The sequence below is a fragment of the Eptatretus burgeri genome, chromosome 4, assembly GCF_056783735.1.
Source record: "Eptatretus burgeri isolate ZD-2024b chromosome 4, Ebu_testis_v1, whole genome shotgun sequence".
Classification (NCBI taxonomy): domain Eukaryota; kingdom Metazoa; phylum Chordata; class Myxini; order Myxiniformes; family Myxinidae; genus Eptatretus; species Eptatretus burgeri.
The window spans coordinates 35,164,489-35,188,309 of record NC_140964.1 but is presented as its reverse complement, the minus strand read 5'-3'; the positions used below and the strand labels follow the sequence as shown (position 1 = coordinate 35,188,309).

At 44.0% G+C, this 23,821-nt stretch overlaps 2 protein-coding genes across 4 annotated transcripts in view; one reads left to right on the top strand and one right to left on the bottom strand.

Annotated features, from left to right (window-relative positions):
- The window catches only part of LOC147027797 (calpain-9-like), a 142,326-nt gene that overhangs the window by 24,412 nt on the left and 94,093 nt on the right, over positions 1–23,821 (top strand). The window contains exons 1-2 of one of the 3 annotated variants that reach the window (XM_085877413.1): positions 3,624–3,770; positions 3,858–4,073. In XM_085877413.1, coding sequence (XP_085733539.1) covers positions 3,894–4,073 — 180 coding nt within the window. In that variant the 5' untranslated portion in view covers positions 3,624–3,770; positions 3,858–3,893. Of the gene's footprint in view, positions 1–3,623; positions 3,771–3,857; positions 4,074–12,556; positions 12,739–23,821 lie in introns of those variants that run through there. The other 2 variants (XM_085877415.1, XM_085877414.1) reach the window with 2 other exon arrangements.
- On the bottom strand, positions 14,747–16,388 carry LOC147027798 (uncharacterized). Its single transcript, XM_085877416.1, has one exon. It carries the CDS (start codon positions 16,366–16,368, stop codon positions 15,106–15,108), a length of 1,263 nt encoding a protein of 420 aa, XP_085733542.1. The 5' UTR covers positions 16,369–16,388; the 3' UTR covers positions 14,747–15,105.

Here is a 23,821-nt window from a genome sequence, read left to right as displayed (position 1 = left end):
CAAATAATGTGCCACTGCTTACTCTCAGGATTCTTTTAATCACCCTTTGCCACATATTTTCATTAACACCCAAGAAAGGAATATTGGTGTTTTTAAGATCCATTGAGGAATGTGGTTTGACCTTGGGTGTACATTTAGGGCAATGGGATCTCATCTATTGAAACAATAATATTATAACAGGCATTGCTAAATTGAATTGAAAGTTATTTTTTCTGAATAATAATAATTTGGTTGGTACAGTATAACTTTGCTTTTGAAGCATTCCCGATTCCAATGGAAGCCATTACCTTTACAGTATAACCTTGCAGCATATAGTATTTTCCATCATGGAACGTTACAGATTGTGAATGAAAACAAAATATAAAATGGTGTTTAAGATCATGTCTGCCTGAACTCAGCATTATGCTTGGTGTTAGCTAAATGGTTAGGGTGGTTGGCTTGGGATCCTCAGATCCTGAGTTAAAATCTCACTTGGCTGTTGAATTATTACCAGTTGGGGTTGACTCTGCCTGTCATCCTTCTGAGGTTGGCAAAATGAGTGCCAGCTTGCTGGTTTTCTGTGTTGGAGTGGCGACCTTCCAGGATTGTGTCCATTATCCAAGGAGAATGCTTTGGCAACACCAACGCTCTGCACAGAGTATGGTCCTAATGAATAGATGGATGAACTCAGCATTTGTTGGAGTTATACAAGACAGTTGAACACTGATTAAAGCAATAATTGAGATGAGCAAATGAACAGTAAGTAGACTAGCAAACAGCAATGCAAACGAAGAAAGTGAGCTGCATTCGGACACCGGGGTGCATTGGGACACCAGGGTGCATTGGGACATTGGCATGCATTAGGACACTGGGATGATTTTGGACATGTGCATTTGGGACACGGGTGATTTTGGACACTGGGGTGCACTGGAACACTGCAGGTGATTTGGGACTTGTGCATTTGGGACACTTGGGTGCATTGGGAAACTGGGGGAGGTATTGGCACATTGTGGGTGCATTTGCAATGCTGGGGCGCATTGGAACATGGGGTGCATCAAGGAAATGGAAGCTTCAGGACACTGGATGATTTGGGACGTCAGGTGCATTTGGGACACGAGGGATGCATTGGGATTGGTGGCACTTTGGGAAATGGGGTGCTGCTTTGGGACATTTGGGTGCCTTTGGAACCTGGGTTGTGTTGGGACATCCTCTCTCATTGTTACTTTTCCTCAATGACATTTGGTGACAATGTGTTGGCAATGCTTCTCACAAATAAATGAAACGGGGTGTCTTTTAAGTCGGGCACCACAGGGATCTTCATGCTCGTCTTTCATAATTTCACCTTTAAACTCGAAATTACGACAAAAGGAAATTATAAGGGGGGGGGATTGTCAAAGCCTTTTGTGTGTGAGACATTTCAAGCGGGAAGGGATACATCAGGACGAACAGGGGGACAAAGGGAGGGGTGAGAGAGTGGGAAGTGAGGAAAGGGAGGGGTTAAAGCACTCAATGTACAGGTAAATTTGGCAAATAAGATGACAAGTTGGTCCATCAGCACAACGGTGGGTAGGCTCTGAAGTATGCAATAAAGAAAAAATAGAATAAGTGATTCGATGTTATATGGCTGGGTTGAGGTGGAAAGTTGAAGACATAGGGGGTGCGGAGGGGGGGGGCACAGGAGTGTGATTTGGTGGCCATTCTTTGGCAACATCCTTAACCATTTCACAAGTTGACATCCAAACACTTCTCAGTCCGTTTTAAAAAGGATGTTTGAACATCCCTTTACTTGTGACTTCCATCGATTCTGAGACAGTCGTTGTACACGGCTGACTTCAGGTGCAAGCACAGATCGAGGTGAGGATGTCTGGAAGCATAATGTTGCGTGACTTTTACTGCACATGAAACAAAATTCGCAAAACCTGTTTCTACCTGCCAACTCATTCAGTAAACCTCAATCATCTTCTCCCCCTCGGCGGAGAGTTGGAATGCTTTATGTCCAAATGTCTTTTTTCCTTCCCGACACACCTTTCTGGCTATTTTCTACCTTTTGAGCCATTGTATTTTATAAAAAGTCCTCATTTCTGTTTTAGTTCTTGTCTTTCACCCCTTCAAGCTGTGTTCCCTGATGCTGTCACTTTTACCATCTCATAGAGTCTTAAACATTCTCTTTCAATTCCCTTTATTGCTGAAATAGGATCAATAACATGCCCATGTAATATTCCCTAAGGCCTAAGGTAATAAAAACCAACTTTATCTCCAATATTTCCAATATATAATTAAGCCTCTACCGAGTGCCGTTACATTTCACCAAGTGTCACTCTGTGAGTGATCTTGCATTGTTATTCTTCATCAATGACATTCGGTGACAATGTGTTTGGTGACTCACAATGTCTCTCCGAAAAGACCATCTGGAACCACCCTCGCCCCTCCCCCCAGCCCCCTCCCCATCTGTTTCTCAATAATCTTATTGAAGAAGTCCTTTCATTAAAGCTTCTGGGTCTCACTATCTGCCGTGATCTTTCCTGGGAAAACCACATTGCCCAGCTGGCTTCCAAAGCTAGTCACTGACTGGGCATCCTCCGTCGTGCAAAGTCCTTCCTTGGCACATCTGAGCTCCTGACAACATACAAAGCTTCCGTCTGCAGCCTGATGGAGTCCTGCTCTACCCTCTGGGCTGGTGCTCCCACCTCTCACCTTTCTCTACTTCACGCCGTGGAAACCAAGCCATTTAGGATCATTGGTATCTCCCGCGGTGAGGCTGAACCTTTGGGCCTCTTACTCTCTCAACGCAGGCAGATCGTTGTTCTTTCCCTTTTCTTCCGTTTCCTCTCAGCCCCCCCCCCCGCTCTGTTTGTGATATGTCTTCCCCCCCCCCCTATATTTCCGCAGGGCACTCAAGGTCCGCCAGCAACCCCCTTCTGGTAAAAGTACCAAAATCAAAAATCACTGCTCGCCTTCACTCTTTCATTCCTCTTTTTTTCCCGCTTTTGGAATAAACTCCCACACTCTCTTCAAAATCCCACTCTTCCCTCCAGGTCTTCAAAACAGATGTTCACCATCATCTCTAATCTTCCCTAATCCAAAAACCATGATCTTTTCTGCCCCCCGCTAATCTGCCCCAAACCCACCCCTTCAAATTCCCTGCTTTCCTTCCTGAAAGTCCCTGTCATGTAAGGACCTGAAAGTCCCTGAAGTGTCCATCTTGTTTACCGTGTACCCTGCCCCCATCCCTCTCCCTTCCACAAATCTCATGTCTCTGTTCCCCACTGTTTTGTCCTTCCCTCTTCCGCCACTCTTGGCTACTGTTCCTCTTGTTGTACATTCTGTGTTAGTTCTTATACGAGCCTCAACAGTGCATACCAAAAAAATAAAAGATTTTTGAAAGCCTGTTGTAACAATAGAGAATCACAATGATGTGTATACTTGGATGTTATATCTTGACATGTTATGGTTTGTAAAAACCTCTATCAAACATCCCTGTTCTCCTTTGTCAATATCTTTCACTCCCACCTGGTAAAAGCAAAGAGTGGGAACAACAATATGCTTGTGGATTATAACCCGATGCAATAAGTGTAAAATGTGTTTTATGAGTTTTTATCACAAAACTCCAAGCCATTACATTCCATGCCTCGTTCGCTGTTTATTATTTTCAAGTGTCATAGAGCTCATGTCCAAATGACGTGCACACATGCTTGAGCTACCCTCAAGCATGTGTGCATGTTTCAGCAAGAGCTGGGCTTACAGTTGTGCTGAGGTGTCGCATTTCGGAGACGGAGATGTAATCTGAGACTGTAAGCTTGCTTCTTCTTCCATTGAAGTGGTTATTTGTCTTCGTGGTGTTTGCGAGTCATACTATCTTTGTATCTTTGTGCACACAGACAGCAGACTTGGCTCAAACAACCCATCGTCACGACATGTCTTTTGAGCAGCAGATTCCTCAAGTCTTCGACGCATCACCTGCAAATACTTTTGAGGTCATCAAAGCACAATATGTGTCCGCAGGAAGGTGGTTTGAAGATCCTGACTTTCCACCTTCTCCAAGTTTACTTCCAGACTCTCTGAAAGAGGAGAATGTCGCATGGAGAAGACCTGTTGTAAGTACTGTACAGTATATAAAGGCATTTCATGGACAAGCACAACAATATACATTTCTTTGGAAACTTAATGCACCTTATAATGTGTTTGTTTTTCTTAGACGTTTGAGTCTTCAATCCATTGGTCTTCTTTCGGATACAGCACATTGTTGCCAGTAACACTGTTTGCTGGTGGTGCAGCTGTGCCACTGATACAGTGTCCCCTGTAGGTCAGAGCAGCAATTTGTAATTTGTTCAGGGTCTCTGTGATAACTCGCTCACTCTTCGCAAAGGGTACCATGGGATGTTCAACATCCACCAAGTAATACCAATAGATGGGTCGCCAGTTGAACGTCCATCCAAGGGTCGGGACACACACTGATGAATCGCCGGGCCTGCGAAACACCATGATGACATCTTATCGCTGACCCGAATCTGTGGGTGACTTGTTCAAAAGGAGAGGGAACACTTTTTCTTGACTTTTTCTATCAAGGTGGATTCAATATTAAGCCTTAAAGCGATAATATAGTTTTCTACAATCATCAGAGGAGTTCTATTCTCTGAACATGTAATAAATCATGATTCCATGCTGTTAGTTTTATTGTATGCATTTTCTCTTACAACAATAGTTTTCATGGCACGTCCTTTTAAACTCCCGAATGAGACCTGTTGAGAATGAAGATTAATGTGAGTTCAACATTATAGTTTCTGCTTGATCTTGAAAAATTCAAAAGGTAGCTCTCTCACTTCGTGGCTTGATCCTTCAGTGGGAAAGAAATTACAAACAAACTGGAGGTCAAATGCAAAAGAAATTACTTTTCTGAATGGTGATTTTATTGGATTTCCAAGTGTTACTGGAATGACCATATAAATTTACATCTGACCCTCCTCCATCCCCTCTGTCCCCCACTTCCCTTAACTCCACGTTTAAGTTCAACTACAGCGAATATAGACCGCAAAGGGGATCTAATAAGGCATGATGGTCAACCCTACACATTAGAAAATTGGTATGAAGGGCGAAGAAGATATTCACCACATAAGACACACCAACATTTTCTTATTTTTCAATAAATAGGTACATTTAATCTATGATATATATATATATATATATATATATATATATATATATATATATATATATATATATATATATATATATATATATATATCGTATTACCCCACTTATCCGCCAAGTTGGGGCAAGGTCATTTTTGGCGGATAAGCGAGGGTACACGCAAGATGATCTGGAGGGGTGTCAGGTAGGGCCTTTAGGGGCCTAAGAATCTCATTCCCTACTCACTAGAACGAAACCAAACAAACGGAACAACATACAATATATTTTCAGAAATGATTCACGTTTTTATTGCCGCACATACAGTACATGTGTGTTACGGGGCCATTACAGGACCCCAACAGGATGGAAGAAATCAGTAATTTCCTTTTGTTCAGCGACAGAGATTACAAGTTCATTCAGGTGCATCCTGAGTTTTGAAATGGCAGTAATATCCTCCTTGTTCATATTACCGTTGCTCTCTATGTACCACGTGACTTGTTCCAAGGCGCGCCTCACTTCCAATGCGCTAGGAACCGTGGTTACTTCTTTAGGCACATCCGGTTCCTCGGTATCCTCGTCATGAATGGTAGTCACAAGATCGACGATTTCATCATCTGTAAAAACCTCGGTTGGTTCTCGATGATCATCGACTTGATCGACTTCTTCTGGTGTCATCAGCACGGCTCTATCTATGTTGAAATGTTCCTCGGATACGGAGTGCTGGTGGCACTCGAAGAAGAGGACGTTGTCGCAGGATCGAACTAATTGTCCGGGTTGATGCCAGTGTGTTTGAAATAGTTCTTGATGGTTTTGGGTTTCACTTCATCCCAAGCCATATTGGAGAAGCGAATAGCATCGCTCAGTTCCAGCTTCAGTTCTCGATTTTTGTCAATCACATCCACCAAATGCTGTAGTTGATATCTTCGATAATGCTGTTTGAAATTGTTTATGACATCGGCATCCATGGGCTGGAGATGCGATGTCGTGTTAGGCGGCAGGAAATGCACTTTCGTATTGGTGAGACTGACTTGGCCCTCCTCGTTCTCAGGCTGAATATGAGATGGCGCATTATCCAGCAACATCAGCACATGGCGGTTCGCTATTTGCATTTTCTTATTGAAATCGCGCAGCCAGTCGTGAAACACTAAGCTGGTCATCCACGACTTTTTGTTGTTGCGGTAATCGCAATACAAGTCATGCTTGAATTCCTTGAAGCACCTGGGATTAGCACTTTTCCCGATGACTAGCAAACGGGAATTATCACTACCATCAGCGTTGCTGCAAACAGCTAGCGATATTCGAGCTTTTGCTTTCTTAGTTCCCCTCGAATACTCCCCCGTAGTGAGAGATCGGTCAGGCAGCATTTGGTAGAACAGGCCCGTTTCATCCATGTTGTAGACATCATGAGGCTGGTAATCTTTCAGCATACCCTTTGCCTGTGTTCTACCAGCACTCACTAAATCCTGGGATACACTCGCACTTTCACCGCATAACTTACGACATGATATACCATAGCGCATTTTGAAGCAATTCATCCAACCATCCGAGTAATGGAAGTCGACAATTTCCAGCTTACCTCGAAAAAACATGGCTTTCGTCCTCAGTATAGCTTCAGTTAGTGGAATGGTTTTAGCACGTGCTGAGCTAAACCAAAGAAAGAGCGCTTGTTCCAAATTCGAATGTTTGCCACTGACTTGACGCATCATAGACGCGTCCAGCGATTTGTTCAGCCATCGGTCTGACTGTTTTATCACGTCGCCGATTGTCCTCCTCTTCACGGGCTTTCCCCATTTCACTGCGAAGAAATTGGCAACGTCTTGTTGAGATTTTGATGCAAAACTCTTAGAGTACTCACAGATTTCTCTCTTCTCTTTCACCGTCAAACACTGATGGTCCCTTTTCCTCTCTACAGGAGCCATGCTGTTTCAAACTTTTTTTAGAAACCACTAATCCACTAAGCACTGTTAGATCCACAATACACACTGGAGATAGCGCTGCAAATGCCACGAAAGCAGAAACAAAATTAGATTTCATACTACTTTGGAATAGATTTCATACTACATATTAGAATACTCTACCAGATGTATACTGCCACAGGCTCATTAGTACATTTCTCCATGGAAGCGAGAAATTTCCTGATGACTCATCACTGGTGGATGTCACGGGCGGATAAGCGGGGTAATTTTGCCGGGATTTCCGTTACTATGTACGTGGGGCAGAACCGGCGGATAGTGGATAGCGGGGTGGCAGATGAGCGGGGGAATTTGCTAAGCTTTTAGCTCAGATGTTCGGTTCCTGAGCAAATCATGGCGGATAGTGCCGTGTAGTCACTGGCACGGTTCCGCATCTGCTCCATTCATCTCACCGCCACGGGAAACCGACCTTGGGTGCGAAGAACCAACCAGAGGTGAGTGTTGTTGATGGCGTCCGTGGTGTTTTAGTTGACACGCCAGTTTCAGAGTTATCCACTTATGAGGCCACCACAACATATATAATATATAAGTGGATAACTCTGAAACTGGCGTGTCAACTAAAACACCACGGACGCTATCAACAACACTCACCTCTGGTTGGTTCTTCGCACCCAAGGTCGGTTTCCCGTGGCGGTGAGATGAATGGAGCAGATGCGGAACCGTGCCAGTGACTACACGGCAGCAACTTAGTTGGCTGAGCAAACCAAATGCCGTGTGCTGCATTCTATAAGCTACCATTACAATTTGCAATCTCGGACCAATCACCTCGGGAGCCCTGCCCTGGATCAAACGCAAGTAGGATAAGTCATGACACGAATCAACAGTTTCATAAATTTATTACACAGGCAAATAAGCGAAAGAGCGGGAAATGACGGGAAAACTCAAGATTATAAAATGGTGAGAAAAATCAGACGTGGGCATCGCAAGCAATTCAAGGATATCCACAGGCACACATACATTTTTCCCTTACCACGACACCAACATTCCGTCCCGGACAACAAAGAACAATGACTTGGCACCTTTACAATACTTGGATCCAGACACCTGAATAAAAACAGATAGGTTTGGTAGAGAGGTGAAGAATGTTGAGGCTTGAAAGAGAAAGAATGGGGAACCTCTACATACACTGTTCACACCTTCAACAACCTTCATCAAGGTTATTGCTCATGGCTTGATGGGTTCTGATGTGGATTTTTTTTAAACCCACCTTGTTGTGATCGTTGTCCTCCTGAAGGATTCTAACTGGCCGATTGTGGAATTCTATTTGACTTCAGACAGAGTTTAACGTTTGTCCGATTTGATTATAAAATCCTACAAAAACCCTATCGACACTGATAAAACTGATGTCCACACAAGTCCTTCCTTGTGAAACAATTTATTTCCTAATTATACGCCATACACTTCTCACCCTTGTACAATGAACTTAAGAATCCCCATTTGATTGCAATATTATTTGGTTCTATTTCATTTATTCTTACTTTAGTTAACAGTTAGACCAACCCGATTCAATTCACTTCTACATTACATCAGAGAGTTTTATTCTAACTTGGTACTTGGTCAGTTCCAAGGAGTACAAGCCACTGAGAAACTATACTTCCTCACGTGCTTGCAATCCAAACTTTTAGATTTCAAAGCATTTTATACTTTCATGAGAGAGAGGTTGGGGGATATTCACCCAGACTGTAGACGTGTCCTTTAGACGAAAAGCCTCTTCGTACATTTTCTAAGCAAAGGTTCATTTATCAGCTCGGTCACTCTGCTCCAGAACAACACATTTCTTATCATTTAGGGCAAAAGTCTTTTGGCCTGAAATGACAGCCAAATGAACTTGCAGCATAAAAGTTACATTTCTGAAACTCCATTTGTTGCAATTTAAAATACATTAATATAAATTTTTCCCCCACACTCCCCCGTTTTTTTTTTTTAAGGAAAATTTGAATAATTTTTCTTACACATGATTACCATGTCCCATTCCTGAAGGAGAAAAGATTTCCATTATTAAAGTTCAATCAACAATGGCAGCGTGTGCTCATATCAGAAAATGAGTGAGTTTCCATTTAATTATGGCCTGTTCATCAGCATGTGTCACACATTGAAACATTGAAAACATGCTACCCGAAGTCAGAAGATAAACAGGTTAGGGTGTGGATAGAGCGGCACCCAACGGGAAACACGATCGAAGCACTCCTTGAGCTGAGGAGAAGGTAGATGTGGGCAAGTACAAGCTTGGGCCGGACACTGGGTTGAAGGAGCGCAGTGTGGAATTCCAGGCCTGTCGTACATTGAAGCAACCACAGCAAGTTCACGATGTATTTGCAGAGCGGCAATCGAGAGTGTGGCTGAGAACATTCCTCCATGCAGGCACCACACAACGCCGACCAATCACGTTAAGACTTTGCTCAACCTTCTCCTCGGTGGGTTTTTTCTTTCTTTTCCCACATTGCTCCATCTTATCTCCTCAGGAAGGGACATAATCATGTGTTGAATGCTCAATCACCCAAATCTGGGTTCTCCCATCGTCCAATCTTTGTGTGGAACTTCTTTCCAAACTTCATTTTGATGAAATCGTACATTGCTTCAAAGACTGCTTTCAACACTCCGAAACAAACAAAGCATCAATTAAACACCAATCAATAAACGTCATGGGCACATGTAGTTCTACAAGACTAACAAAGATTCTTATGGAAGCATTTAACTTGCATTATATGTCATATCAATATTTTAATCCCTTTTCCTTGTTATTTCCCAAAACAACATGCTAAAATATACAGAAATCCCAGTTGTACGTATACTCAAAACATCCATCTTATTTGCTATTTCCATCGACATTTTAAATCTCTGACATTTCTCCATCTGTCCACTTCTCTCTCACCAAAACAGCAAACATGCTGCCATTTTTCCAATTCACATACACAAACCATCTATCACTTCCTCTGACCTTCTCAATTACGAATCCATTTTCTTTTATCAAAACAAATAAATCATTTTAAACAGTTGTACAAAAATTGTCAAATCACTTATCAAATCTGTTATCAGGCGAATATCATTTAAATTTCAGCTCAAAGACTCTGTCTACACATGCAACTTCACCCTCCACAATCTTTATCCCAGTCTTAGAAAAGCATCTTAAACTTGAGACTAATAAACATCCAAACTCTCTTAAACAACTTTTGGTCAAAACAATAAAATATTTCCTTTTAAAATCCAGAAATGAAAAATTAAATCTTCAGCATCTATCCAATTAAATCATGAATTTACCTTGACTGAATCGATCAAAGGGTTACACTGGGTTGTTTGCCATTGCCTTCCCAGCACAAGTTCAGGTAACCTCAACATTCGCAGACGAATAAAACAATATTTCAACGTCCATCCGAGGGAATCGTCTATTAATTATATGTGAATCGCCCCACATGCTAAACATCATCAAATCATTAAAATCATTCCAAATCGCGTTTCTACATTTAAATCACATACAGTATATCCACATTCACAATTGTTATTTCACAATTTATTCAAAATCCCGATGGTTGTAAAATAAAACTTCAACACTTTTTCCTAAATGGACTTCACTTTTAAACATTCAGTCGAGAGGGTGCGCCACAAACACCAAGGAACAAGGAACAGGAAGTTCTCTCCACATCCGGTGGGAAGAAAAAGGAAAAAACTCTGACAGGCAAAACCCACAGTTTGCATTACTCTGTCATGGCTTCAACACATACACTAAACAGCATTGCATCTCATAGACTCGCGTGTGATCACGTGACAAATACCAATCACATTTCTATCTCATCCTTTTGAATCTGCATATGAATCGAATTTCACACCTAAAGCAAAGGCTTGAACAAAGACTCAGTGTAAAGATAGGCCAACCCCCCACAGATCGAGTGGAGGGGGTCTCACACAGTGTAGTTTGCGACCTTCGCGTGGAAATACAACGCAAAGAATGTATAACATGCCATTTCAAACAGACCCACAGCTCAACTCAGCACGAGTTAAAATATCGTCAAAATCCTAACAGAACACGTTTCATTGCAGTGAATATTGGACTCGCACAAGTTTCATTTTTTACTCTGAGAAACACATGCATCTCAATGCAAATCACCAACCATGCTCCCAGCTGGTTAATCGTCTCCTGCACTTCAAAACATTTCGTACAGATCCGTAAAACCTCCACACAATATAATATAACAACCTCACTGCCAACAAACTTCCAGTGAGTTCAATGAACAAAAAGTAACTCTTACAAACAGGTAACTTATAATGTTTATCTATTTTAACCCTATCTCGGCGTCTCAGCCGTGTCCTCGGCCATCTCTCTCGTAGCCCGTCCATATCAATGCAAACATGTGGCATGTCACTTCATCATGCCCATTTAATTACGCATCTGGCTCCTTAACGAGCCTCTTCTTGTCATCTGACTCCTCTTCTTCTCCAGCACTTTTCTAAAACAACTACAGTACTTACTGTTTACTTTAAAACGGACTCCCTCCGCCAGATCCTCTTCTTTCTCTCAATAAAATTATCTGACAATGAACTTTTCTTTGTTCGAAATACGTTACCTGCTGAGAGCGCTCTCCCTTACCTTCGCTCAAGCACTTGTCGTTCCTCCAGGCACTGCCTCCGGCAGATTAAGCACCTCCGGTCACGAGCACCGCACCAACGTTGGTTCGAATCCGAGTCACGGCACCAACTGATGTGGATTTTTTTAAACCCACCTTGTTGTGATCGTTGTCCTCCTGAAGGATTCTAACTGGCCGATTGTGGAATCCTATTTGACTTCAGACAGAGTTTAACGTTTGTCCGATTTGATTATAAAATCCTACAAAAAAACCCTATTGACACTGATAAAACTGATGTCCACACAAGTCCTTCCTTGTGAAACAATTTATTTCCTAATTATACACCATACACTTCTCACCCTTGTACAATGAACTTAAGAATCCCCATTTGATTGCAATATTATTTGGTTCTATTTCATTTATTCTTACTTTAGTTAACAGTTAGACCAACCCGATTCAATTCACTTCTACATTACATCAGAGAGTTTTATTCTAACTTGGTACTTGGTCAGTTCCAAGGAGTACAAGCCACTGAGAAACTATACTTCCTCACGTGCTTGCAATCCAAACTTTTAGATTTCAAAGCATTTTATACTTTCATGAGAGAGAGGTTGGGGGATATTCACCCAGACTGTAGACGTGTCCTTTAGACGAAAAGCCTCTTCGTACATTTTTTAAGCAAAGGTTAATTTATCAGCTCGGTCACTCTGCTCCAGAACAACACATTTCTTATCATTTAGGGCAAAAGTCTTTTGGCCAGAAATGACAGCCAAATCAACTTGCAGCATAAAAGTTACATTTCTGAAACTCCATTTGTTGCAATTTAAAATACATTAATATAAATTTTTCCCCCACAGTTCATACTCAGTTGTTAAAGCTTGCCTCTCTCTTGTGGTCCCGTCCTTCCTTCTGCTCAAGTGCCCGGTCATATGGAGAAGCTGGAAAAGCCCATTTGCCCAATGTGATGACCTGTGTGGCTTCGGGGAATCTCGTTCCAACTTGCAAGGGGAGGTGGCGTTCCGTAAGCCACATCGTACTGGCCTTGGTTCTGAGAAGGCGCACCGGATGCATGAGGGTGTCAATGAAAAAAGCCACGTAAGGTACAGAGAAGGAAAGCAAAGAAGAAGCGTTGCGTTCTGTACCAAAGTGCAAGTGTGGGAAATGAAACGTGTGGAGATGTGTGAGGTGTGGACGAATAAATTAAAGTTAATGAGATGGAGATAAAGCGAGTGTAATTGGGGAGAAAAAGGTTCCGCTGATGTCGAGTGGACTGCGCAGGCGAATGCTAAGGCATAGAGCTTGGATGTAGAGGTGCCCGACTGCTCGCATGCTGAACCACCAACTCCTCTCAACTGCCCAGCTTTTAACTTTGCATTCATGAATTGCTTGCTCGAGCCTTTCTGGGTTTGCAGTCATGACGCCACCATGATGATGTTATCACAGTGTTGATCTAAGTTAGGAGCATTTCAGTATTTCCATGAATACATTCCCCGACTGCTTAATAACATCAATGGTGCCTCCTGGTTGTGGTTGGTGGACATAACACAATGTGTCCATGTGGCAGATGGCACTTGTTGGCCCAATTACAATCTGGCCTCATCAGTCACAGTCATCCATCCATCCAATAGGACCATACTCTGTGCAGAGCATTGGTGTTGCCTAAGCAGTCTCCTTGGCTATTGGGTACAATACTGGATGGGTCGCCACTCTGACACAGGATACCAGCAAGCTGGCACTCATTTTGCCGACCTCGGAAGGATGACAGGCAGAGTTAACCCCACCTGGTATTAATTCAACAGCTGAGTGGGATTTGAACTCAGGATCCTAGGATCCCAAACCCACCACCCCAACCATTAAGCTAACACCAGGCATAGACACAGTCAGTGGGGCATCATTAGCCAGTATATACATGTATATCATTAGCCCCTTTTATATTCCCTCTTCTCTCCCCCGCACTCAGGCTGGCATAGTAACGCTGCTTGGTTCTCCCTTCCTGCCATGACCGCTGTGGATTGGCAGAGTCGATTTTTCTTCTGTGCCGGAGGGTTGGGTGCTCAGTTTTCACCCCCATGAAAGGGTTGGGCGCTCAGTTTTCGGGAAAAGTGTATTGTTTGCAAGGTGATGATGATAGAAAAAAACAGAGAGTGAAAATAAACAGAACCTTATACTCATTCACACAGACAACAAATGTTTATCCCGTATATACAATCTCACTTATTTGCGAAACACAATAGTAAGATATAACTGACTCCACTTTATAAGTGTGCTTTTAGCTGCCCGAGAGGTGCACGGCATCCTCTTTCTGGCTCACAACTGTCGCAATATTTTCAAGCGTTTGTATGTTTGTTTCTGTGTTTGTTTGTGTGTTTGAACTTTTGTTCAGCTTGGACATGTACACTGCATCCAAATCAATGTCATTTATTCCGCAGTCTTTGCAACTCTTGCTGTGCACACTATTCACTGGGAAAGAGAGAGAGAAATGAAAATGTGTGCCCTTAGGCAGGCAATTATGCAAGCTGAAAGACCCCGAACACTCCTTTCACCACTTCAGCTTGGTCTTGGTGTTGGGATGCATCATATTTTTGCATCGATGTTCCTCATCGATACTCTAGTCCAGCGTTTCTCAACTTTTTTACCGTTGTGGAATCCTTGAAATAGTTTTCATGTCTCAGGGAACCCCTGCATAAAAATTATTATATACCATTATTAATATCTAGCTCTTTTATATTTTTATCGTAGTTCACGTGGTAAATATAATATTTTTTTTCGGATACCTGGTTTAAGGAAAAAATGACCCCCTTTTTGTCAAATTTATTGGCAATGAAAAAAAAACATACTGCTCGTTTATGAGACCTCACACCGAGGTTTTAACTCACAAAAAAAACTTTTTTAAATAAAAAAAAAACACACCTCATGTAACTTGATAAACAAATAAAGCTGAAGCAATAAAGGTAAACAGAAGAACTAACATTGAGAGAGAGAGAGAGAGAGAGAGAGAGAGAGAGAGAGAGAGAGAGAGAGAGAGAGAGAGAGAGAGAGAGAGAGAGAGAGAGAGAGAGAGAGAGAGAGAGAGAGAGAGAGAGAGAGAGAGAGAGAGAGAGAGAGAGAGAGAGAGAGAGAGAGAGAGAGAGAGAGAGAGAGAGAGAGAGACACAGACAGACAGACTTTGCGCTAGGAAGCACAGAGAAGATAGATGGACACTGCATGCGTCCCGTACTTGAGTCAGTCACTCAATGACACACGAATCCAGCGCGTACAGGACGTCCACTAATAGTGTAGCAGCAGAGCAAACCTGTTGTGCATTTTGTGATACAAGCACCAAATTTGGCACAAATGTACATTAATATGTTGCGAACATTTTCAGATATTGGGCCACTTGAAATTCTCTCTTTATGTCCGCCATATTGGATTTCAAAATGGCCGCCACTTGAAATCTACATTTGCTATTATCTCTGGACGTAATGCAGCTATTGACTTGATTGACTGGTGGATGATGTGGTGCCACGTGTTCGCTTGTGTTTGATGCTGTTGAACTTCAGTATCTGAGCTGTGGCAATTGCTGCAGGGTTAGTGTCTGCCATCTGTTCCTTGATGCTGGGTCCCTCTTGGATCATACTGACTAGGGCAAGCAGCAACGGTGGCACAGATTCTTCTTGACATACTTCAGGGAATCCTGTGAAGGGCTTGGCTTCTCCAAACATGTGACGGCGAACAATCTGTGCAGCATGGGCAAGATGGACTGCATCACTATCACTGTCCAGCTCGCAGGCTTTCGCAAGAGCAGCACCGACATCTTCTTCAAATGCCATCAGGATGTCTCTCCCCTTGGTGTGTGCCCGCATGTCAGGAAACTGAGCCAACAGTCTCCGTTTCAGTCGTGTGGAGTGGACTCTCGTGTCGAGCTGGACTCCTAGCTGTTCCATTCTGGACTGATAGAGCTGAACAAGGTCAGCCAATCTGAATACTGGTGCTGTCTCCTCATCTTGTCTGGTTTCTTCAATGTAGAGGACGAGTTCAGCGAAGACAACTGCCGACATTGCTCGCTCTTGTTTTGTGTCCTGTGATCCTGTTGACTGGGCCTTTCTTGTGCGATTGTAAAGTCCTATCAAGCACCGTGGGTGATACTGGGCATCCAACGCTATCATGTCCCCACCACTGAGACGGCCCAGCAGTTCTGTATCACCAAGAAGGGTTGCACATGCACGCACCCGTTTGTCCATTTGGAATGTTGCAGCTTTCCGAAGACTGTCAGCCCCAGCAGGTTGTTCACAGAAGAAACAATTTTCTGGGACCTTCTTCTCTGTACTCGATGAGCGTGAATGTAACCTGGTGTGTTTGCATGCAGCTTGTTCCTCATCGCTCTCACATTCTTTCTTGAGTGCTCTCTTTTGTGCTCTCTGCAGTTTGGTGGTGTTGTACTGGAGCCTGCATGTCTGATGATACTTTGCACCATGTGCAACCATCGCAGCTTCAATGCCATGACCATCATCGAGTCTTTCCAGGTGAAATGATCCTGGGAGCTCTCCAAGTTCACTGAATTTGACCAAGTTCTCTGCGAGTGAACTGTTCCCACTACCAATGTCTTTTCTCTTTGATTGGTCAGGTTTGGTCAGTGTCTCCGTCTTGTCCTCTTGACATATAAGGCATAACTTCCAGTCAGTTGTGGTGAGGTGCTGTGATGTTGATGGTGAAGTTCGCTCAACATCAGCTAGTCTGAAGCTCTTGGACATGGTGGAACTGTCTTCTGAATCTGCAACGATACAATGATATAATGTTAACATTTTGTTATATATATATATATATATATATATATATATATATATATATATATATATATATATATGTATGTAATAGAGGGGTTTCCTCCATCATACTAATGGAGAGGAGGATAATTCCTCTATATCGTAGAGCATTTAGCTTGGCACACTTAGGGAATTAGTTTTGTGAGATTATGCCAGAATTAAATTTTCACCCATACCGGAGGCAAGAAGAAAAATAAAATCACATGAGATTCTTTAGTTAAAAAATATTCCCAAATTTATTGAATATTTACAAAACATTTGAATTCATAAATTCTTACAATATTTACACAGCCAAGATTTAAATATAAATCAGTCTAAACTCTTATTAGGTTGGACAGTACATTTTCCAGACATACCCCGTTCTTTTAATTACAGCCTTCGTGTTAAATTCAGAACATGTCAAAAATGTCAGTGTGGAATACACACTTCACTCAAAATACTACTTTATATAAAACATTTCTAATTTAAAGCCTTATAGTAAGAATTTCAGATGAACCTCAAAAAAATAGGACCAGGTTGGCTATTAGACAACCTGCCTCTGTCATGCCCACCAGACAAGTGGTTTTAGCCAGCACACATGTGTATCAGGTAAGCTTGTGCTGAGTACATCATACCTGAACAACTCAGTGCGGCAGAACACAGCATTGCACACCAGGGTGACCCCTTCAGTGCATAAACCAATTAACCTGTCCACTGCAGGGCATATAGAAATGAAGTTATTTTCTGCATATAATAGTAATATAAGTTCAGTTCTATATAACAATTTCTGTTATCACCACGACCACTACAACTACCACTACTACAAGCTTTGTCTGGAATTTTGTGGACTAACAGACAAACAGACAAGCTGGGATCAAAACATTACCTCCTTCCACCATTGAGTGTAGAGGTAAACATCATGGAAATTATATTATGCCCTAGATTTAATTCATGCTTACCCGTGTATTTGCTTCACTTGTTCACAAGGTCTTTTCAGGTCAGGTCAGGTATGGGAGCATGTGCCAGAACAGCACGTCGCTGGGTCCACTTTCCGCCGGTACTTCAGGGGCCTCCGTCTGGCCATCCCCCAGGCAGATGCCAGGCCCATCCCCATCTCCTTGAGATGATGGTCAACCATGAGGCACGTGGTCAACCCACTGGCCTCCTCCACTCATGAGACTCCCTCGCTGAGAGAATCTGGTGAGCAGGATCAGAGTCAGGAAAACGAGCCACATGTCCATACAGCCGCAACTGACACTCACGGACTATGCAGGTAACAAATCTCATCCGAGTCTCTCTCAGCAACCGCTCGTTGGACACAAAATCTGACCAGCGATAGCCAAGGATTCTCCGAAGAGACCTGGTACCAAAGGAATTAAGTCTCCGTCTCAGATCCTTGGTCAGAGTCCAAGTCTCGCACCCATAGAGCAAGACTGGAAGTACCAAGGACCTGAAGACTCGGACTTTCGTCCTCCCGCACAGGTACCGGCAGCGCCACACCCCATGATCCAGTGAATCCATGACTCCCCAGGCCCGACCCAGACGTCTATTGACCTCTGACTCGCAGCCAGCAGAGACATGAATATCACTGCCAAGGTAAGTGAATCTCTCCACGACCTCAACATCTTCACCACAAACAGACACAGACAGGACAGCAGCATCCAAGATGTCACCGAAAGCCTGGATCTTAGTTTTGACCCAAGAAACCCGTAATCCCAACGGCTCCGACTCCTCATTCAGCACCTCGAGGGCCCCCAAGAGGATGTCTAAAGTCTCCGCAAAGATGACTGCATCATCTGCAAAGTCAAGGTCCGAGATCTTGACATTCCCAAATGACGCACCGCAACTTGATCTCTCCGACATCCTCCCTAGAATCCAGTCCATACAAGTGCTGAAAAGTGTGGGGGCAAGTACACATCCCTGACGAACTCCAGTAACAACTGCAAATAAGTCAGAGATGGTACCACCACACTTCACAGCACTCTCAGTACCAGAGTAGAGTTCAGACATAGATCGATCAGTTTTGGTGGCACCCCACGAAGACCAAGAATCCTCCAGAGGACATCCCAATTCACTGAATCGAACGCTTTACAGAGATCAACATAGGCTGCAAGCAGCCCCTGCCGAAACTCTCGTCTGCGTTCGGTGAGGACACGAAGTGCAAGGATACGGTCAATCGTTGACCTCTTTAGTGTAAAGCCTGACTGCTCTGGACGCTGGTGCTCAAGCAGATGGTGGCGAACCCTATCGAGAATTATCCGAGCAAAGACCTTGCCCGGCACTGAGAGCAGCATCACCCCTCGGTAGTTGTTGCAGTCTTGGCGATCACCCTTCCCTTTCCAGAGAGGGACAACAAGGCCCCTCTTCCAGTCAGTTGGGATGATGCCTGTGTTCCAGGCAGAGCACAAAACTGCATGCAACGACACGAGTGCAGCATTTCCACCAGCCTTGAGAAGTTCGGCATGGATGCCACAGATCCCTGGAGCTTTGCCCCGTTTCAACTGGTTCACCGCAGCCCGTGTTTCCACAAGCGTAGGTGGACCACAGTTGATTCGAGGGTCAGCAACAGGGATTGTAACACCCTTGACGTCCAACTCGACAGTTGGGGGATCAGCCTGGTACAACCGCTCAAAGTAACCGGCCCAGTGGGCCTTCACTTCAGACTCCTCTGTCAAGAGCCTACCACTCTCTGCTCGAACTGTAGTGCTCTGAGGGATGGGCTTGGATGAACGTAATGCGCGAATTCCTCTGTAAGCGGGACGAGAATCACCTGTCCACAGGTGATGCTCTACCCCCTCACAGATTCCTCGCACATAGGCCTCCTTGTCCACCCTCAGTGCACGTACAGTTTTACGCCTCAGCTCCCTGAACAGCTCAGCTCTGCCATTCAGCCTGGCCCTGCGACTCTGGTCAATGGTATCCAGTGTCCCTTGAGAGACAAAATTCTTCTTTGCCCTGCGGTGAGCTCCAAGGCATCCACCGGCAACATCGAGGACGGTGGTCTTGAAGGCGCTCCACAACTCTTCAGGACCCCCAATACACGCTGACCCCCATAGTGTCCACTCAGCCTGTTCGCAAACTCCTCAGCTACTCTCTCATCCCTGAGCTTGGCAACATCCAGCCTCGGCTGGGATGGTACCATTCTCCAGGATTTAAGGTGCAGCTTTAGAGTTGCTACAACAAGCCTGTGGTCAGTATTGAGGAACTGAGCACTCCGGTAGACCCTGCAGTTCTGGATCATCCTCCAACGACCGTCAATGAGGACATGGTCAATCTCCTTTGCCACACCGCCAGCGTTGGAATACCAAGTCCAGCGATGAGCTTGTGGGCGCTGAAACCATGAACCAGCCACCCTAAGTCCATGACTTCTTGCAAAGTCAAGGAACTTAGTGCCATTCTGGTTCATAGTTCCTGACCCATGGGGACCAACACACACCTCATAACCGTCCCTATCAGTTCCAGTCGATGCATTGAAATCCCCCAAGACTAGAAGTGTATCTCGTCTGGGGCACTGATCAACCACAGACTCGAGTGTGGCATAGAATGCATCCTTCACGGTGAGATCACTCGCCTCAGTCGGAGCATAAACAGAGACCAGGGAAATGACACCTAAGGAGTGACGAATCCTTAATCTCATAATACGCTCGTTGACCGGTGTTACCTCAATTATCATTGGGGTCAGCTTATTGGACACAGCTACAGCAACTCCTTGGGTATGGTAACCATCAGAGCGACCAGACCAATAGTAGGTGTAACCACCCACCATTATCTCGCCGCAATCCGGTCTCCGAACCTCAGAGAGAGCTGCAATCCCGATGTCCAAACGCTTGAGCTCAGATGATAACAGAGACAGGTGATCATCCTCTCTTAGGGATAGGACATTCCAGGCACCCACCCGAAGGGACCGCCTCAGGTTAACCCAAGGAGACCGCCGTCTGGTGGACGACATCTCAGCACCACTCCGACACACTCTCCCGCAATCTGACCCAGGGATGTTACCCCGTGGTTTCCCTCCTATCAAAGATTGGGGGTCCCGAAGGCTTTGCCCCAATCCCGTCATCCGGTGAGCTGCCCTGCGAAGGGAAGCTGCACAGGAGGTACTCCCACGGAGTGGCTTTTCAGATTTTTTTGCGTTTTTGCGTTTTGCGGAATGAAGGGTTTTACGGTGGCCGGAGTAAGGTAATAGTAATAAGGTAAAGTAATAAGGTCTTTTGCATACATGTAATTCAGATTCTTGTCTTCATTGCTGACCACACAATGTTGTCTAGCTGAGCCCAGATTGTATGTAATTAACTCATTTATGTGGAGTCACAAGGTGATTTAAACACAGCCACACACAAAGAACACAGTTGATGTGGGTCAACACACATGCAGCCTCTCTACTCTTCTATTTGGGTCAGGGTGTGATTAAAGACATGTAGTGGAGTCATGTTTGTAAACATTATTAAAGACATGCTACAGTGCATTGTTAAGGAAACAAGACAGATGGAAGCCTATATAAGAAATTTCTGTACTCTAGAAACACAAAAGATGGCTTAAAGGGTCTAGGAAAAGGGGATTATGCATGTTTGGTATTTATTGACAATATGAATGTAATGTTACATAAAATATGCAGATGAAAAACACAAATGAATGGGTCACTTTGTTTCCTAATGGGATATGAATTTATATTTTGGACTGCCAGTATATATGAGCTTGTCTGAGTTGTTACTAATGATTTAGTATAGTTTTTTTTAAAATATATATTTACAGAACTAAGACATTCTTTTCAAAGTATTGTGTTGAATCCAATATTTGCCTCGATAATTTCCAAATAAAATTATATAACAGACTGTGATAGATAATATTAAGTTGAAAATGGTACCATTGGATTCCTTGCCCCCAAAAACATACATTTAGATACCAGAATCAAGTCAATAGCTGCATTACGTCCAGATGATAGCAAATGTAGATTTCAAGTGGTGGCCATTTTGAAAACCAATATGGCGGACATAAAGAGAGAATTTCAAGTGGCCCAATATCTGAAAATGTTCGCAACATATCAATGTACATTTGTGCCAAATTTGGTGCTTGTATCACAAAATGCACAATTCTTTTGAATATTTGGGCTAAGCCGCCCCACTATAACCAGTCAGGGCAGTTTCACACTGGTGCCATATAGACATCGTTAAGTACATTCCCTATGGTTGTTATAATTGTAAATAATATAAGAGGTTGAAGCCTCTATTATAATAACCAAGGAGTTTCCAACAATATGCTGTACGTGTATAGTAAAATTACGAATATTAAACCAAACAAAAACTACTCAAAAATACATTAGCCGATTTATTACTGTTTCTCGCGGAACCCCAAGCGACCTCTTGCGGAACCCCGGTTGAGAAACAGTGCTCTCGTCACACATGGGTTTAGCTGCTCTAATACGGAGGTTCATAAATATGAGAAAAGTGTTGCCTTTGCACAGGGAACTGAAAGTCCTGTATCTGGGTGACAGCCAGGAGGGGGTGCCGTTGGGAGTGTTGATATACCAGTACAATGATGGGACGATGGTTTTTTTTTTGTTTAATCCCTCCTCAAGAGTCCTCATATGAAGTGTAATAGCAGCGGACAATATAAAACACGATAGCACGATCCTAGAAAGGGATCGTGCTATTGTCTTTTGCTGTTGGGATGTTTTTGTCATCACTTGCCCACCGATTTGAAGAAATTAGAAGAAATTGTCATCCACCAATTAGAAACAAGCTTTCATCAGTTACCAGGGCATTGTGCATTGTAGGAAAGGTCATGATTTGTTCTTTGGGTTGACGTCGGTTAAAACTCGTACACGTCTCGGCCACGATGGTAGCTCAACACGCTTTGTGGGTTAACCCTTTCATTCTGAAAAGTTAATTACATTATTGCACTGTATCCCCAGGCATTCTGAAAAGTTAATCTCCTCTATTAAATAGTTAATAGGCAGGAAAAACGTCACCAGGGGTACCTTCCTTGTGGTGACTAAAAGCCCTCAGGAATTAAGGCTGGAAAGCATAGACTGTGAATGTTTTTTTTTTCTTTTCATCTTTGAAGAATATGCTGAGCCTTGACACTGGATTTTACATTACCTTCTTGAAAATTCTTTCTGGTGATGTTTTCTCTGTAGTTGAAGATGTGTTTTTGTGATATCAATGCCAAGCAGTATTGTTGTACGCCGGGGGTCGGTGGGGAGGAACGGCCGCCAGGTGGAGCAGTAGAGCTGTCTCCCACCGAACACCCGGAATTTAGGTCGTGACTCTCGGACAACTCCGAAGGTCACGGGTCACTTCAGGACTGTGATCGCCAATTCTCTGACAGTGTGGGGTAGGGTTAATAGCCAAATTTCAATATATCTAAATACCCACGTCGTCAAATTACGAGGGAAATCACACCCTCAACGGACTCTGTCGAACCGGGTCGCTCTAGCGACCTCGGTCTGGTGTAACTGAGCGGAATTACCAAAGTCTGTCAGTCCAAATGACAACTTACAGCCCAATCAGCTTACTGGTTCTCAAGCACGAACCGTGCTGGGTCATGGAAGAAAACAGGGGCAACAAACTGGAACATTTAACAATAGGGTTTAAAAATAAGGGAGGGAGACACAGAGCAGACTTAATCACAAATAAAATGCAATTTACAATGAACCCAGGCACTCAACAATTCTACTTAACAGACTGGCACCACACACACACGCACACACACACACACACACACACACACACACACACACACACACACACACACACACACACACACACACACACACACACACACACACACACACACACACACAACCGTGGGTCTTTATTCGGCCCCTCAGCCCAGGAGGGAAAGGCGAGCTGGGGACCAGGGTCCTATCGGTACCTGGCTGCCTCGTGCGGTTAGGCCCGCGACTGCACGTGTGGGACCCGTGGTCCGCGGGAGCTTGGATGGCGAGCAGCCGAGACTCCAGACTCGGCAACGAGGTTATGGCGCCCAACGTGGGGCGAAACAGGAGCAATGGCGGTAAGCCCAGACATGAACCCTTCTCACTCGACCGACCATGCGACCACCAAGACCAAGGCCACTTGAACCACAACCACGACCAAGACCGCTTGAACCACGACCAAGACCGCTTGAACCACGACCAAGACCGCTTGAACCACGACCAAGACCGCTTGAACCAAGACCAAGCCACTTGAACCACGACCAAGACCAAGCCACTTGAACCACGACCAAGACCGCTTGAACCACGACCAAGACCGCTTGAACCACGACCAAGACCAAGCCACTTGAACCAAGACCAAGCCACACAGACTGACTGCTCACCACCCGACTTATTCCTGGGTGTTCTGGCTTTTCCTTGGCTGGGGCACACGTGCGATGCTCCCCCTTGGCTCATTGGGCAGAGGAA